This window comes from Ranitomeya imitator, chromosome 4, assembly GCF_032444005.1.
Source record: "Ranitomeya imitator isolate aRanImi1 chromosome 4, aRanImi1.pri, whole genome shotgun sequence".
NCBI lineage: Eukaryota > Metazoa > Chordata > Amphibia > Anura > Dendrobatidae > Ranitomeya > Ranitomeya imitator.
The window spans coordinates 725069085-725088189 of NC_091285.1; the positions used below are offsets into that span (position 1 = coordinate 725069085).

Genomic DNA, 19105 nt, shown 5'->3' on the forward strand with positions numbered 1-19105 from the left:
GCTCAGACCAGTAACACTACTATAATTTCAGCTTATCTTCCTTTCATCGCATGGCATGGTGGTCTTTCTGCAGTGTGACTATGAGGGGGTTAGCTCAGACCAGTAACACTACTATAATTTCAGCTTATCTTCCATTCATCACATGGCATGGTGGTCTTTCTGCAGTGTGACTGTGAGGGGGTTAGATCAGAGCAGTAACACTACTATAATTTCAGCTTATCTTCCTTTCATCACATGGCATGGTGGTCTTTCTGCAGTGTGACTATGAGGGGGTTAGATCAGACCAGTAACACTACTATAGTTTCAGCTTATCTTCCATTCATCGCATGGCATGGTGGTCTTTCTGCAGTGTGACTATGAGGGGGTTAGCTCAGACCAGTAACACTACTATAATTTCAGCTTATCTTCCTTTCATCACATGGCATGGTGGTCTTTCTGCAGTGACTATGAGGGGGTTAGCTCAGACCAGTAACACTACTATAATTTCAGCTTATCTTCCTTTCATCACATGGCATGGTGGTCTTTCTGCAGTGTGACTATGAGGGGGTTAGCTCAGACCAGTAACACTACTATAATTTCAGCTTATCTTCCATTCATCACATGGCATGGTGGTCTTTCTGCAGTGACTATGAGGGGGTTAGCTCAGAGCAGTAACACTACTATAATTTCAGCTTATCTTCCATTCATCACATGGCATGGTGGTCTTTCTGCAGTGTGACTGTGAGGGGGTTAGCTCAGAGCAGTAACACTACTATAATTTCAGCTTATCTTCCATTCATCGCATGGCATGGTGGTCTTTCTGCAGTGTGACTATGAGGGGGTTAGATCAGACCAGTAACACTACTATATTTTCAGCTTATCTTCCTTTCATCACATGGCATGGTGGTCTTTCTGCAGTGACTATGAGGGGGTTAGCTCAGACCAGTAACACTACTATAATTTCAGCTTATCTTCCTTTCATCACATGGCATGGTGGTCTTTCTGCAGTATGACTATGAGGGGGTTAGCTCAGACCAGTAACACTACTATATTTTCAGCTTATCTTCCATTCATCACATGACATGGTGGTCTTTCTGCAGTATGACTGTGAGGGGGTTAGCTCAGAGCAGTAACACTACTATAATTTCAGCTTATCTTCCTTTCATCGCATGGCATGGTGGTCTTTCTGCAGTGTGACTATGAGGGGGTTAGCTCAGACCAGTAACACTACTATATTTTCAGCTTATCTTCCATTCATCGCATGGCATGGTGGTCTTTCTGCAGTGTGACTATGAGGGGGTTAGCTCAGACCATTAACACTACTATAATTTCAGCTTATCTTCCATTCATCACATGGCATGGTGGTCTTTCTGCAGTATGACTGTGAGGGGGTTAGATCAGAGCAGTAACACTACTATAATTTCAGCTTATCTTCCATTCATCACATGGCATGGTGGTCTTTCTGCAGTGTGACTATGAGGGGGTTAGCTCAGACCAGTAACACTACTATATTTTCAGCTTATCTTCCATTCATCACATGGCATGGTGGTCTTTCTGCAGTATGACAATGAGGGGGTTAGCTCAGACCAGTAACACTACTATAATTTTAGCTTATCTTCCATTCATCGCATGACATGGTGGTCTTTCTGCAGTGTGACTGTGAGGGGGTTAGATCAGAGCAGTAACACTACTATAATTTCAGCTTATCTTCCTTTCATCACATGGCATGGTGGTCTTTCTGCAGTGTGACTATGAGGGGGTTAGCTCAGAGCAGTAACACTACTATAATTTCAGCTTATCTTCCATTCATCGCATGGCATGGTGGTCTTTCTGCAGTATGACTATGAGGGGGTTAGCTCAGACCAGTAACACTACTATAGTTTCAGCTTATCTTCCATTCATCGCATGGCATGGTGGTCTTTCTGCAGTGTGACTATGAGGGGGTTAGCTCAGACCAGTAACACTACTATAATTTCAGCTTATCTTCCTTTCATCACATGGCATGGTGGTCTTTCTGCAGTATGACTATGAGGGGGTTAGCTCAGAGCAGTAACACTACTATAATTTCAGCTTATCTTCCATTCATCGCATGGCATGGTGGTCTTTCTGCAGTGTGACTATGAGGGGGTTAGCTCAGAGCAGTAACACTACTATAATTTCAGCTTATCTTCCATTCATCGCATGGCATGGTGGTCTTTCTGCAGTATGACTATGAGGGGGTTAGCTCAGACCAGTAACACTACTATAGTTTCAGCTTATCTTCCATTCATCGCATGGCATGGTGGTCTTTCTGCAGTATGACTATGAGGGGGTTAGCTCAGAGCAGTAACACTACTATAATTTCAGCTTATCTTCCTTTCATCACATGGCATGGTGGTCTTTCTGCAGTATGACTATGAGGGGGTTAGCTCAGAGCAGTAACACTACTATAATTTCAGCTTATCTTCCTTTCATCACATGGCATGGTGGTCTTTCTGCAGTGACTATGAGGGGGTTAGCTCAGAGCAGTAACACTACTATAATTTCAGCTTATCTTCCATTCATCACATGGCATGGTGGTCTTTCTGCAGTGTGACTATGAGGGGGTTAGCTCAGACCAGTAACACTACTATAATTTCAGCTTATCTTCCTTTCATCACATGGCATGGTGGTCTTTCTGCAGTATGACTATGAGGGGGTTAGCTCAGAGCAGTAACACTACTATAATTTCAGCTTATCTTCCATTCATCACATGGCATGGTGGTCTTTCTGCAGTGTGACTGTGAGGGGGTTAGATCAGAGCAGTAACACTACTATAATTTCAGCTTATCTTCCATTCATCACATGGCATGGTGGTCTTTCTGCAGTGTGACTATGAGGGGGTTACCTCAGAGCAGTAACACTACTATATTTTCAGCTTATCTTCCATTCATCACATGACATGGTGGTCTTTCTGCAGTATGACTATGAGGGGGTTAGCTCAGACCAGTAACACTACTATAATTTCAGCTTATCTTCCATTCATCACATGGCATGGTGGTCTTTCTGCAGTATGACTATGAGGGGGTTAGCTCAGACCAGTAACACTACTATATTTTCAGCTTATCTTCCATTCATCACATGGCATGGTGGTCTTTCTGCAGTGTGACTATGAGGGGGTTAGCTCAGACCAGTAACACTACTATAATTTCAGCTTATCTTCCATTCATCGCATGGCATGGTGGTCTTTCTGCAGTGTGACTGTGAGGGGGTTAGCTCAGACCAGTAACACTACTATATTTTCAGCTTATCTTCCTTTCATCACATGGCATGGTGGTCTTTCTGCAGTGTGACTATGAGGGGGTTAGCTCAGACCAGTAACACTACTATAATTTCAGCTTATCTTCCTTTCATCACATGGCATGGTGGTCTTTCTGCAGTGTGACTATGAGGGGGTTAGATCAGACCAGTAACACTACTATAATTTCAGCTTATCTTCCATTCATCGCATGGCATGGTGGTCTTTCTGCAGTGTGACTGTGAGGGGGTTAGCTCAGACCAGTAACACTACTATATTTTCAGCTTATCTTCCTTTCATCACATGGCATGGTGGTCTTTCTGCAGTGTGACTATGAGGGGGTTAGCTCAGACCAGTAACACTACTATATTTTCAGCTTATCTTCCATTCATCACATGGCATGGTGGTCTTTCTGCAGTATGACTATGAGGGGGTTAGATCAGACCAGTAACACTACTATAATTTCAGCTTATCTTCCATTCATCGCATGGCATGGTGGTCTTTCTGCAGTGTGACTGTGAGGGGGTTAGCTCAGACCAGTAACACTACTATATTTTCAGCTTATCTTCCTTTCATCACATGGCATGGTGGTCTTTCTGCAGTGTGACTATGAGGGGGTTAGCTCAGACCAGTAACACTACTATAATTTCAGCTTATCTTCCTTTCATCACATGGCATGGTGGTCTTTCTGCAGTGTGACTATGAGGGGGTTAGATCAGACCAGTAACACTACTATAATTTCAGCTTATCTTCCATTCATCACATGGCATGGTGGTCTTTCTGCAGTATGACTATGAGGGGGTTAGCTCAGAGCAGTAACACTACTATAATTTCAGCTTATCTTCCTTTCATCACATGGCATGGTGGTCTTTCTGCAGTATGACTATGAGGGGGTTAGCTCAGACTAGTAACACTACTATATTTTCAGCTTATCTTCCATTCATCACATGACATGGTGGTCTTTCTGCAGTGTGACTGTGAGGGGGTTAGATCAGAGCAGTAACACTACTATATTTTCAGCTTATCTTCCTTTCATCACATGGCATGGTGGTCTTTCTGCAGTGTGACTATGAGGGGGTTAGCTCAGACCAGTAACACTACTATAATTTCAGCTTATCTTCCTTTCATCACATGGCATGGTGGTCTTTCTGCAGTGTGACTATGAGGGGGTTAGATCAGAGCAGTAACACTACTATAATTTCAGCTTATCTTCCATTCATCACATGGCATGGTGGTCTTTCTGCAGTATGACTATGAGGGGGTTAGCTCAGACCAGTAACACTACTTTAATTTCAGCTTATCTTCCATTCATCACATGGCATGGTGGTCTTTCTGCAGTGTGACTGTGAGGGGGTTAGCTCAGACCAGTAACACTACTATATTTTCAGCTTATCTTCCATTCATCACATGGCATGGTGGTCTTTCTGCAGTATGACTATGAGGGGGTTAGATCAGAGCAGTAACACTACTATATTTTCAGCTTATCTTCCTTTCATCACATGGCATGGTGGTCTTTCTGCAGTGTGACTATGAGGGGGTTAGCTCAGACCAGTAACACTACTATAATTTCAGCTTATCTTCCTTTCATCACATGGCATGGTGGTCTTTCTGCAGTGTGACTATGAGGGGGTTAGATCAGAGCAGTAACACTACTATAATTTCAGCTTATCTTCCATTCATCACATGGCATGGTGGTCTTTCTGCAGTATGACTATGAGGGGGTTAGCTCAGACCAGTAACACTACTTTAATTTCAGCTTATCTTCCTTTCATCACATGGCATGGTGGTCTTTCTGCAGTGTGACTGTGAGGGGGTTAGCTCAGACCAGTAACACTACTATATTTTCAGCTTATCTTCCATTCATCACATGGCATGGTGGTCTTTCTGCAGTGTGACTGTGAGGGGGTTAGCTCAGACCAGTAACACTACTATATTTTCAGCTTATCTTCCATTCATCACATGGCATGGTGGTCTTTCTGCAGTATGACTATGAGGGGGTTAGCTCAGAGCAGTAACACTACTATAATTTCAGCTTATCTTCCTTTCATCACATGGCATGGTGGTCTTTCTGCAGTATGACTATGAGGGGGTTAGCTCAGACCAGTAACACTACTTTAATTTCAGCTTATCTTCCTTTCATCACATGGCATGGTGGTCTTTCTGCAGTGTGACTATGAGGGGGTTAGCTCAGAGCAGTAACACTACTATAATTTCAGCTTATCTTCCTTTCATCACATGGCATGGTGGTCTTTCTGCAGTATGACTATGAGGGGGTTAGCTCAGACCAGTAACACTACTATAATTTCAGCTTATCTTCCTTTCATCACATGGCATGGTGGTCTTTCTGCAGTATGACTATGAGGGGGTTAGCTCAGACCAGTAACACTACTATAATTTCAGCTTATCTTCCTTTCATCACATGGCATGGTGGTCTTTCTGCAGTGTGACTGTGAGGGGGTTAGCTCAGACCAGTAACACTACTATAATTTCAGCTTATCTTCCTTTCATCACATGGCATGGTGGTCTTTCTGCAGTATGACTATGAGGGGGTTAGCTCAGAGCAGTAACACTACTATAATTTCAGCTTATCTTCCATTCATCACATGGCATGGTGGTCTTTCTGCAGTGTGACTATGAGGGGGTTAGCTCAGAGCAGTAACACTACTATAATTTCAGCTTATCTTCCATTCATCGCATGGCATGGTGGTCTTTCTGCAGTGTGACTATGAGGGGGTTAGATCAGACCAGTAACACTACTATATTTTCAGCTTATCTTCCTTTCATCACATGGCATGGTGGTCTTTCTGCAGTGTGACTATGAGGGGGTTAGCTCAGAGCAGTAACACTACTATAATTTCAGCTTATCTTCCATTCATCGCATGGCATGGTGGTCTTTCTGCAGTGTGACTATGAGGGGGTTAGATCAGACCAGTAACACTACTATATTTTCAGCTTATCTTCCTTTCATCACATGGCATGGTGGTCTTTCTGCAGTATGACTATGAGGGGGTTAGCTCAGACCAGTAACACTACTATATTTTCAGCTTATCTTCCATTCATCACATGGCATGGTGGTCTTTCTGCAGTGTGACTGTGAGGGGGTTAGATCAGAGCAGTAACACTACTATATTTTCAGCTTATCTTCCTTTCATCACATGGCATGGTGGTCTTTCTGCAGTGTGACTATGAGGGGGTTAGCTCAGAGCAGTAACACTACTATAATTTCAGCTTATCTTCCTTTCATCACATGGCATGGTGGTCTTTCTGCAGTGTGACTATGAGGGGGTTAGATCAGAGCAGTAACACTACTATAATTTCAGCTTATCTTCCATTCATCACATGGCATGGTGGTCTTTCTGCAGTGTGACTATGAGGGGGTTAGCTCAGACCAGTAACACTACTATATTTTCAGCTTATCTTCCATTCATCACATGGCATGGTGGTCTTTCTGCAGTATGACTATGAGGGGGTTAGATCAGAGCAGTAACACTACTATAATTTCAGCTTATCTTCCTTTCATCACATGGCATGGTGGTCTTTCTGCAGTGTGACTATGAGGGGGTTAGATCAGAGCAGTAACACTACTATAATTTCAGCTTATCTTCCATTCATCACATGGCATGGTGGTCTTTCTGCAGTGTGACTATGAGGGGGTTAGCTCAGACCAGTAACACTACTATAATTTCAGCTTATCTTCCTTTCATCGCATGGCATGGTGGTCTTTCTGCAGTGTGACTATGAGGGGGTTAGCTCAGACCAGTAACACTACTATATTTTCAGCTTATCTTCCATTCATCACATGGCATGGTGGTCTTTCTGCAGTGTGACTATGAGGGGGTTAGCTCAGACCAGTAACACTACTATATTTTCAGCTTATCTTCCTTTCATCACATGGCATGGTGGTCTTTCTGCAGTGTGACTGTGAGGGGGTTAGCTCAGACTAGTAACACTACTATATTTTCAGCTTATCTTCCATTCATCACATGGCATGGTGGTCTTTCTGCAGTGTGACTATGAGGGGGTTAGATCAGAGCAGTAACACTACTATAATTTCAGCTTATCTTCCATTCATCACATGGCATGGTGGTCTTTCTGCAGTGTGACTGTGAGGGGGTTAGATCAGAGCAGTAACACTACTATAATTTCAGCTTATCTTCCATTCATCGCATGGCATGGTGGTCTTTCTGCAGTGTGACTATGAGGGGGTTAGATCAGAGCAGTAACACTACTATATTTTCAGCTTATCTTCCATTCATCACATGACATGGTGGTCTTTCTGCAGTGTGACTGTGAGGGGGTTAGCTCAGACCAGTAACACTACTATATTTTCAGCTTATCTTCCATTCATCGCATGGCATGGTGGTCTTTCTGCAGTGTGACTGTGAGGGGGTTAGCTCAGAGCAGTAACACTACTATATTTTCAGCTTATCTTCCTTTCATCACATGGCATGGTGGTCTTTCTGCAGTGTGACTGTGAGGGGGTTAGCTCAGACCAGTAACACTACTATAATTTCAGCTTATCTTCCTTTCATCACATGGCATGGTGGTCTTTCTGCAGTGTGACTGTGAGGGGGTTAGATCAGACCAGTAACACTACTATATTTTCAGCTTATCTTCCTTTCATCACATGGCATGGTGGTCTTTCTGCAGTGTGACTGTGAGGGGGTTAGCTCAGAGCAGTAACACTACTATATTTTCAGCTTATCTTCCTTTCATCACATGGCATGGTGGTCTTTCTGCAGTGTGACTGTGAGGGGGTTAGCTCAGAGCAGTAACACTACTATAATTTCAGCTTATCTTCCATTCATCGCATGGCATGGTGGTCTTTCTGCAGTGTGACTATGAGGGGGTTAGCTCAGAGCAGTAACACTACTATATTTTCAGCTTATCTTCCTTTCATCACATGGCATGGTGGTCTTTCTGCAGTGTGACTATGAGGGGGTTAGCTCAGACCAGTAACACTACTATATTTTCAGCTTATCTTCCTTTCATCACATGGCATGGTGGTCTTTCTGCAGTGTGACTGTGAGGGGGTTAGATCAGACCAGTAACACTACTATAATTTCAGCTTATCTTCCTTTCATCGCATGGCATGGTGGTCTTTCTGCAGTGTGACTATGAGGGGGTTAGATCAGACCAGTAACACTACTATAATTTCAGCTTATCTTCCATTCATCACATGGCATGGTGGTCTTTCTGCAGTGTGACTATGAGGGGGTTAGATCAGAGCAGTAACACTACTATAATTTCAGCTTATCTTCCTTTCATCACATGGCATGGTGGTCTTTCTGCAGTGTGACTGTGAGGGGGTTAGCTCAGAGCAGTAATTAGTAAAGGGCACTTATTGTGACTTCTCCCTTCAGGCATCCTACACTTGGTGCAGACACCCATGACTTGGGGAAAATCTCGGACCTTCTGCCGGACCCACTACACAGACCTGGCCTCCATAACTTCCACTGAGGAGCAATCCGGTATTGCCGCCCTCTTGTCTAACTACATTCCCAGCAAAGGATTTTGGTTTGGGTTAAAAAGGAATCGTTTTTGGGGAGATTGGCGCTGGAGCGGTGGCCAGACATGGGGACAATATGCCGACTGGGGAGAATCCGAACCCAGCGACCCAATATCTAAACCATGCGGACTCATCTCAGGAGACCCCAGTAAAAACTTCACCTGGAGCTCTGCGTGCTGTGGGGAGACCCTACCCTTCATGTGCTATGGAGGTGAGTACATGCACGTAGAAACCGAACGTATGGCCATGCACCTGTAAATACAGTCATGGCTGAAAAGTGTTGGCACCCTTGATGTTGCTCCAGAAAATGATTGCAGTTCCACATGTTTTGTTATACACGTCTGTTTCCTATGTGTGTATTGGAACAATGCAAAAAATAAAAAAAACAGAAAAAAATGGCAATTTGGACATAATTTCACACAAAACCCCTACAATTGACTGGAAAAAATTGTTGGCACAATCAACTAAATATTTGGTCACCCCCTTTGGAATAAATAACTGCAATCAATCGCTTCCTATAACCATCACAAGCGTCTTACACCTCTCAGCCGGAGTTTTGGACGACTCTTCTTTTGCAAATTATTATTATTTATTATTAGGGTATGTGCACACATAGATGGAACCTGTTTTGACAAATCCGCAGGTGAAATGCACTGCATTTTACCTGCGGATTTACTGCGGATTTTATGCGTTTTTTGCGCGGATTCCACCTGCGGTTTTACACCTGCGGATTCCTATTATGGAGCAGGTGTAAACCGCTGCGGATTCCGGACAAAGAATTGACATGCTACGGATTAAATTATGCTACTTTTCCGCACATTTTTTTTCGGCAACATGTGCACTGCGGATTTTGTTTTCCATAGGTTTATATGTTAATGTAAACAAATGGAAAACTGCTGCGAATCTGCAGCTGCCAATCCGCTGTGGATCCGCAGCAAAATCCGCAGCGTGTGCACATACAGTACCCTTATAGCGCCATTTATTCCATGGCGCATTACATGTGAGGAGGGGTATACATAATAAAAACAAGTACAATAATCTTAAACAATACAAGTCACAACTGGTACAGGAGGAGAGAGGACCCTGCCCGCGAGGGCTCACAATCTACAAGGGATAGGTGAGAATACAGGAGGAGAGAGGACCCTGCCCGCGAGGGCTCACAATCTACAAGGGATGGGTGAGGATACAGTACGAGAGAGGACCCTGCCCACGAGGGCTCACAAGCTACAAGGGATGGGTGAGGATACAGGAGGAGAGAGGACCCTGCCCGCGAGGGCTCACAATCTACAAGGGATGGGTGAGGATACAGGAGGAGAGAGGACACTGCCCGCGAGGGCTCACAATCTACAAGGGATGGGTGAGGATACAGTACGAGAGAGGACCCTGCCCGCGAGGGCTCACAATCTACAAGGGATGGGTGAGAATACAGGAGGAGAGAGGACCCTGCCCGCGAGCGCTCACAAGCTACAAGGGATGGGTGAGGATACAGTACGAGAGAGGACCCTGCCCGCGAGGGCTCACAATCTACAAGGGATGGGTAAGGATACAGGAGGAGAGATGACCCTGCCCGCGAGGGCTCACAATCTACAGGGGATGGGTGAGGATACAGGAGGAGAGAGGACCCTGCCCGCGAGGGCTCACAATCTACAAGGGATGGGTGAGGATACAGTACGAGAGAGGATCCTGCCCGCGAGGGCTCACAATCTACAAGGGATGGGTGAGGATACAGGAGGAGAGAGGACCCTGCCCGCGAGGGCTCACAATCTACAAGGGATGGGTGAGGATACAGGAGGAGAGAGGACCCTGCCCGCGAGGGCTCACAATCTACAAGGGATGGGTGAGGATACAGGAGGAGAGAGGACCCTGCCCGCGAGGGCTCACAATCTACAAGGGATGGGTGAGGATACAGGAGGAGAGAGGATCCTGCCCGCGAGGGCTCACAATCTACAAGGGATGGGTGAGGATATAGGAGGAGAGAGGATCCTGCCCGCGAGGGCTCACAATCTACAAGGGATGGGTGAGGATATAGGAGGAGAGAGGACCCTGCCCGCGAGGGCTCACAATCTAAAAGGGATGGGTGAGGATACAGGAGGAGAGAGGACCCTGCCCGCGAGGGCTCACAATCTACAAGGGATGGGTGAGGATACAGGAGGAGAGAAGACCCTGCCCGTGAGGGCTCACAATCTACAAGGGATGGGTGAGGATACAGGAGGAGAGAGGACCCTGCCCGCGAGGGCTCACAATCTACAAGGGATGGGTGAGGATACAGGAGAGAGGACCCTGCCCGCGAGGGCTCACAATCTACAAGGGATGGGTGAGAATACAGGAGGAGAGAGGACCCTGCCCGCGAGGGCTCACAATCTACAAGGGATGGGTGAGAATACAGGAGGAGAGAGGACCCTGCCCGCGAGGGCTCACAATCTACAAGGGATGGGTGAGGATACAGGAGGAGTGAGGACCCTGCCCACGAGGGCTCACAATCTACAAGGGATGGGTGAGGATACAGGAGGAGAGAGGACCCTGCCCGCGAGGGCTCACAGTCTACAAGGGATGGGTGAGGATACAGGAGGAGAGAGGACCCTGCCCGCGAGGGCTCACAATCTACAAGGGATGGGTGAGCATACAGGAGGAGAGAGGACAGTGCCTGCGAGGGCTCACAATCTACAAGGGATGGGTGAGGATACAGGAGGAGAGAGGACCCTGCCTGCGAGGGCTCACAGTCTACAAGGGATGGGTGAGAATACAGGAGGAGAGAGGACCCTGCCTGCGAGGGCTCACAATCTACAAGGGATGGGTGAGGATACAGGAGGAGAGAGGACCCTGCCCGCGAGGGCTCACAATCTACAAGGGATGGGTGAGCATACAGGAGGAGAGAGGACCCTGCCTGCGAGGGCTCACAATCTACAAGGGATGGGTGAGGATACAGGAGGAGAGAGGACCCTGCCCACGAGGGCTCACAATCTACAAGGGATGGGTGAGGATACAGTAGGAGAGAGGACTCTGCCCACGAGGGCTCACAATCTACAAGGGATGGGTGAGGATACAGGAGGAGAGAGGACCCTGCCCGCGAGGGCTCACAATCTACAAGGGATGGGTGAGCATACAGGAGGAGAGAGGACACTGCCCGCGAAGGCTCACAATCTACAAGGGATGGGTGAGGATACAGGAGGAGAGAGGACCCTGCCCGCGAGGGCTCACAATCTACAAGGGATGGGTGAGGATACAGGAGGAGAGAGGACACTGCCCGCGAGGGCTCACAATCTACAAGGGATGGGTGAGGATACAGTAGGAGAGAGGATCCTGCCCGCGAGGGCTCACAATCTACAAGGGATGGGTGAGGATACAGTAGGAGAGAGGACCCTGCCCGCGAAGGCTCACAATCTACAAGGGATGGGTGAGGATACAGGAGGAGAGAAGACCCTGCCCGTGAGGGCTCACAATCTACAAGGGATGGGTGAGAATACAGGAGGAGAGAGGATCCTGCCCGCGAGGGCTCACAATCTACAAGGGATGGGTGAGGATACAGGAGGAGAGAGGACCCTGCCCGCGAAGGCTCACAATCTACAAGGGATGGGTGAGAATACAGGAGGAGAGAAGACCCTACCCGCGAAGGCTCACAATCTACAAGGGATGGGTGAGGATACAGGAGGAGAGAGGATCCTGCCCGCGAGGGCTCACAATCTACAAGGGATGGGTGAGGATACAGGAGGAGAGAGGACCCTGCCCGCAAAGGCTCACAATCTACAAGGGATGGGTGAGGATACAGGAGGAGAGAAGACCCTGCCCGCGAAGGCTCACAATCTACAAGAGATGGGTGAGGATACAGGAGGAGAGAGGATCCTGCCCGCGAGGGCTCACAATCTACAAGGGATGGGTGAGGATACAGGAGGAGAGAGGACCCTGCTCGCGAAGGCTCACAATCTACAAGAGATGGGTGAGAATACAGGAGGAGAGAGGATCCTGCCCGCGAGGGCTCACAATCTACAAGGGATGGGTGAGCATACAGGAGGAGAGAGGACCCTGCCCGCGAAGGCTCACAATCTACAAGGGATGGGTGAGAATACAGGAGGAGAGAAGACCCTACCCGCGAAGGCTCACAATCTACAAGGGATGGGTGAGGATACAGGAGGAGAGAGGATCCTGCCCGCGATGGCTCACAATCTACAAGGGATGGGTGAGGATACAGGAGGAGAGAGGACCCTGCCCGCGAAGGCTCACAATCTACAAGGGATGGGTGAGGATACAGGAGGAGAGAAGACCCTGCCTGCGAAGGCTCACAATCTACAAGAGATGGGTGAGGATACAGTAGGTGAGGATAGAGCTGGTCGTGCAGTGGTTTGGTCGATCGGTGGTTACTGCAGGTTGTAGGCTTGTCGGAAGAGGTGGGTCTTCAGGTTCTTTTTGAAGGTTTCGATGGTAGGCGAGAGTCTGATGTGTTGTGGTAGAGGGTTCCAGAGTAGGGGGGATGCACGGGAGAAATCTTGTATGCGATTGTGGGAAGAGGAGATAAGAGGGGAGTAGAGAAGGAGATCTTGTGAGGATCGGAGGTTGCGTGTAGGTAAGTACCGGGAGACGAGGTCACAGATGTATGGAGGAGACAGGTTCTGGATGGCTTTGTATGTCATGGTTAGGGTTTTGTACTGGAGTCTTTGGGTAATGGGGAGCCAGTGAAGGGATTTACAGAGGGGAGAGGCCGGGGAATAGCGGGGGGACAGGTGGATTAGTTGATTACTCCAGGTCTCGCATACTTGAAGGCGATCAAAGGGATTTAGATCTGGACTCATAGCTGCCACATAAGAACTCTCCAGCACTTTGTTTCCATCCAGTTATAGGTGCTTCTTGAGTATGTTTGTATGTTTAAAGCCATGGTTTTACTGGAAACACATGACCTAGGATGCAAACCCAGCTTTCTGATCTTGAACACTACATTGCATTCCAAAATCCTTTGGTAATCTTCAGATGCCATAATGCCTTGCACACAGTCAATTCAGCCAGTGCCAGAGGCAGCAAAACAACCCCAAAACATCTTTGAACCTCCACCATATTTGACTATAGGTACTGTGTTCTCTTCTTTGTAGGCCTCATTCTGTTTTGGTGAACAGTAGAATGATGGGCTTTACCAAAAAGCTCTTGGTCTCATCTGTCCACATGATGCTTTCCCAGAAGGATAATGAGCTACTCACCTACATTTTGTCAAACTGCAGTCTAGCTTTTATGTCTGTGTCAGCAGTGGGGTTCTCCTGGGTCTCTCTTGTCATGGCTTTTAATTTCATTGAAATGTCGACAGATAGTTTGCAGGAACACTGATGCACCCTGAGCCTGTAGGACAGCTTGAAATTCTTTGGCACTTGATTGGGGCTGCTTATCCACCATCCAGACTATGCTGTGTTGCAACCTTTCATCAATTTTTTTTTCTGCCAGGGGGAAGGTTAGCTACAGTGCCATGAGTTTTGAAGTTCTTGATTTGTGCACCGTGAACAAAGCAACATCAATATATCTGGACTTGTAACCTTGAAATTGCTGATATTGTTTAACAATTTTGGTTTTCATGTCCTCAGACAATTCTCTTCACCTCTTTCTGTTCTCCATGCTTAGTGTGGCACACACAGACACACAATGCAAACACTGAGTCAACTTCTCCCCTGGTTTCAGGTGTGATTTTCATATTGCCAACCACCTGTTACTTGCCACCCACAAGTCCGAACAAGCTTCACATGCTTGAAACAAAGTTGTTAAGCGATATTTGTTGAAAGATGCCAACAATTTTGTCAGGCCCATTCTGGGAGATTAGTGTGAAATTATGTCAAATTAGCCTTTTTTTCTATGTTTTTTTGTTGTTGTTCTAATACACACAAAAAAATGAACATGTTTATTACAAACCATGTATAATTGCAATAATATGCTGGTAGAAATACTAAAATTTCTGAAATAATTTCCAGGGTACCAATACTTTCATCCATAACTGTACATGTACATCTCATATCTGATCACACAGCGCATACTGTCATCATCAGCATGAGATAGTAAGTTATTGTTTATGGGTGGTGAGGGAGTATGATGGTAGTGAGTGCAGATGATGAGGTTGTTAGTCATGATGTGTAGGAGTGGTATGGTGGTAGGTGAAGAGGACATGGAGGAGCATGATGGTGGTTCGTGAAGATATGGTGGGTGAGGATTATGAGGAGGGGGCATGATGGTGGTGGCAGAGGATGATGAGGAGGGGCGTGGTGGGTGAGGATGAAGAAGACAAGCAGGGTGTTGGAGGGTAAGGATGAGGTTGATGAGGTGGGGGTGGTGGGTGAGGTTAATGAGAGGGGGTGGATGAGGAGCAGGGTGGTGGGTGAGGATGAAGAAGACAGGCAGGGTGCTGTTAGGTAAGGATGAGGTTGATGAGGTGGGGGTGGGGGGTGAGGATGAAGGAGAGAGGCAGGGTGTTGGTAGGTAAGAATGAGGAAGGGCTGTGGTGGATAAGGTTGAGGAGCAGGAGCATGGTGGTGAGTTTGATGAGGAGGTGGGTGGTGGATGAGGGGGGGGTGGGTGAGGATGAAGAAGAGAGGAAAGGTGCTGGTGGGTATGGATGATGAGGATGAGGGGGTGTGGTGGGTGAGGTTGAGGAGGAGTGTGGTGGTGGTGAGTGAGATTGAGGAGGGGGTGGTGGATGAAGAGGGGGTGGTGTGTGAGGATGATGAGGAGGATGTGGTAATGGTGGATGAGGTTGATGAGGAGAGGGGGTAGTGGGTGAGGATGAAGAAGAGGCAGGGTGCTGGTGGGTAACGATGAAGAGGAGGGGAGTATGGTGGTGGCGGCGGATTAGGTTGATGAAGGGAGGGGGTGGTGGGTGAGGAGAAGGGTGGTGGGTGGTGGATGAGGATGATGAGGAGAGGGGATGGTGAGTGAGGAGGGGGGTGGTGCGTGAGGATGAAGAAGAGAGGCAGGGTGCTGGAGGGTAAGAATGATGAGGAGAGGGGGTGGTGGGTGAGGAGGGGGGTGGTGGGATAGGATGAAGAAGAGAGGCAGGGTGCTGGAGGGTAAGGATGATGAGGAGAGGGGGTGGTGGGTGAGGAGGGGGGTGGTGGGTGAGGATGAAGAAGAGAGGCAGAGTGCTGGAGGGTAAGGATGAGGAGAAGTGGTGGATGAGGTTGATGAGGAGGGGGATGTTGGATGATGATCTGTTTCACTTTCAGAATGATGACTGGTCCATGTCCTCCTGAGTTTGGCCACCGTTACCTCTACGTTGAGTGGAAATGCACAGTCCGGCTTCTTCGTGATGACGTCTGGACTCCTCAGAGATCATAAACCATGAAACTATAGAAATAAAGTTTATAAAGTGAAACCTTCATATGATGTGGGTGTTCTGTGCAGTGGAGGTCGCCCGCACTGCGTGGCTCCAGCTGGTGTGGCTGTTATCTACCTGACCTACGAGAGAGCGGAAATAACATTTGTAGAAACCGCCTTGCGGCATTCAGGGCTTCATGTTAGAGAGGTGGACCACTAAATTGTATAGTGCGCCCATCCAATTGAAGGTATTTTTGTAAATCACTTATGCTCCAATATTCGCCTGTGAGCGGCGCTATCGCTGCTCGCTCAGTCCCGCTCACATGACCCCCGGCTGCAGCCGCCACCGATGTCGTGTCACACACACTCCCCCTGACTGGAATGTGGGCGGTGTTTCACCACATGCCACCGCCCATTATTCAGCGGACGCGTTCCCTCACTCCTCTGCTTTCATTGGCCGCAAGCGCGAGCTGGATATCGGGCTAACGCCGCACACAGCCCAGTGAATTCGGGAGAGTGCATGTGACTGGGAAGGTAGTGCAACAAGAGCGAACGGGGGAAGTTTGTAGTCAGAGCCAGGTTCTTAAAGGCACAGTACTTGAATAGAGTCCACTGAGCAGACTGTCAGCGATCTCTCCCTTGGCACCTTCCACATAGACAGTTGGGGCCAACACAACCTTCCTCACGACGTGCCTTGTTCTTGCTCCAGTCCGGGCAAAAGAGAGGCAGAAAAGGCAACCATTGTCCAACGGGGAACACAACTTATTTAATGTGACAGGATATAAAGAATAAAGCAACAAAAATACATCACTGGATTCCTGATCCCTCCCTGATGCCGGCTACATCCGTACCCACAACGGCTGCAGAAGACGGAGATCACAAAAATCCACATCCTGAGACCCCTTCAGCGTGGGACCCTCCTGAAATCCTGAAGACTCGTGATGCAGTCCTTTAGTCCTTATTTTGTAGTCCTTCACAATCCTGTCCGGAGGCCTGGCAGTGCCCTGTTCAACGATCCGATCCGGGCAGCTGCAAGCACAGCCCACACTCTTAACTCTTGCTGTCCCTGACCTACCACAGTGAATAACTGTAAGCAGGTTGCGGGATGCAGTGACCCAAGAGAGACAGAGCAAGGGCCAACAGTTTTCATTTGACAGGGGATACTCCACACAGGGAGATAAACAGTTAAATGAGGGTAGGTAAAAGGTTGAGTTAATGAGCAATAAACAAGATAACGGCAGTTCCTTCAATCACTTATCGTGTCAAAGGCTTCCGAGTCTTCTGCTAAAGCTTGGAGGGCGGCGGCGCCAACAGCGGCCAGCACGGTGCTGTTTCACTGGGGTCCTGCAAACAGCGGTCCATCTTCTGGCGGCAGCAGTCGGTCTCCGGTACCTTCCGCTGAGCCCCTAATCCATAAGTTGGCGCAGCCCAAACAAACAAGGGTGCGGCACTCTCAGAGTCAAACGTAAACGGGTGGGAAGCAAGTAGCAAGTTAGGCCCCAAAAGTCTGTCCGGAACTCAACCTTCTCTCCTCTGCACGGTACTCACAGTCACGGAACTTCGCTCTGCAGCAGTCCCACTGGAGGCGGCGGGGACCAAACAATGCAGCCCGTCGCAGTGCCGAGGCTCAGAGGACGGAGCACGCTGCTCACTCGGCTGCGAGCTGCTGCTGATTTGCACCAAACTGCCCGGCACGTGCTGCTCTGTGTGACCCCCGATCCCAGAAAGTCTTTCACGCAGTAAATCTTTCATGCAGCCGTCCTGGATCTCTGCTCTGTGGTCCTTATCTATGCTGCGCGGCCTGTCACTGCTCGTGGCGCAGATCCTCACTCTGTCCCGCTCGAGCGCTCAGGAGAACTCGGCCATAGTACGTCTCCGCACTGTCTGTCACCCTGCGGAGTGCGCCGCACGCCTGCTTCTGCTCGCGCTGCCGGTGGGAAACCCTCTCTTCATGCGATTTCTCCTCACTGCCTGGCTTAGTAATGAAGCGATAGCCGGGGGACCACCACGGTGCAGGAAGACTACTGTACACAAGATGAGGTGCAAACAACAAAGGGTTGATTTATTAGAAGGCAAGGAATGAAGTGGATGAGAAAGATGCAAACAGGGGTATGCAATGGCAAAAGATAATTTACTAGAGTTATATTCTTTAGCTTGTCCGTAAAACAGCACGGTGCTCCAACTATTACAGACTCAATATATGTCACACAAATAAATGCAAACAATAAACAAAGAATAATGCTACTCTACGTATAACCTCCCTGGCCTTTACTAAGCAGGCCTCATGGCTGCCGTGTTCTGACTATTGAAGCCTACACTAGGCCCTGACATGTGCACAATACAGGAACAAAGTCACGGTGATGTTGGGGACTCAGATCCAGTCTCGGGGGACCCCCAACAGTCTAGTACGGTGGTGCGCACGGCTTTCTATCAGCTCCGTGAAACGTGGTCTTCCCCTTGCTTCTGGGTACTGGAGGTGCTCCTGGAAACTGTAAATCCCTTTCTCAGTATCTTTGTGGCTCCTCGAACTAACAAAGGACAGCCACCCTCGCTGCATCGGGAAAAGTCTGTCAAATCTCACAAGTCCACTCTGTTACAGGCTGGGGGTCCTCTCTTGCAGCTATATCAGGACACAGTTCTCCTCTCTTGCAGCTATTAGCACAAAGTTCTCTCTGCAGCAGCCTCAGCTCACACACACTGTTCAGGCTCCACTTCTGCCATCTGCACAGTCCAGTTCATTCACACAGTCTATTGCAGGGGAGAAGCAGAAAATTCCATCCTGCCAGACAAGGGGGTGCAGTCTCTTAAAGTAACAGCGTGTTCCTTACTGTCCATAACAGCACCACCCTCCTACAGTAACACCCCCTCTTCCCAGGTCATGGGACCTGTCCCGTCCCCCGTTATTTCCCCCTGGCAACATGGGCCACAGCTTCAGCAGTTCCAGACCCAGCATGACGCAGGCACCCACAGCCCGGTCTTTCTCCTTACATAAGAGCAGAGCAGATTGCAGCAGATAAAGGGAAACATATTACAATCAAGGCAGTTAACGCACAAGAGGCACAAGGGTGATATGGAAGGAGGAGAGG

The 19105-nt window shown here is 48.1% G+C and overlaps 1 protein-coding gene across 1 annotated transcript in view; it reads left to right on the forward strand.

Moving 5' to 3' along the window:
- The window catches only part of LOC138674910 (macrophage mannose receptor 1-like), a 292438-nt gene extending 276375 nt beyond the window's left edge, over nucleotides 1–16063 (forward strand). Inside the window, exons 7-8 of the mRNA XM_069762733.1 lie at nucleotides 8599–8955; nucleotides 15929–16063. Coding sequence (XP_069618834.1) covers nucleotides 8599–8955; nucleotides 15929–15933 — 362 coding nt within the window. The 3' untranslated portion in view covers nucleotides 15934–16063. The remainder of the gene's footprint in view (nucleotides 1–8598; nucleotides 8956–15928) is intronic.
- The last annotated feature ends 3042 nt before the right edge of the window (nucleotides 16064–19105 follow it).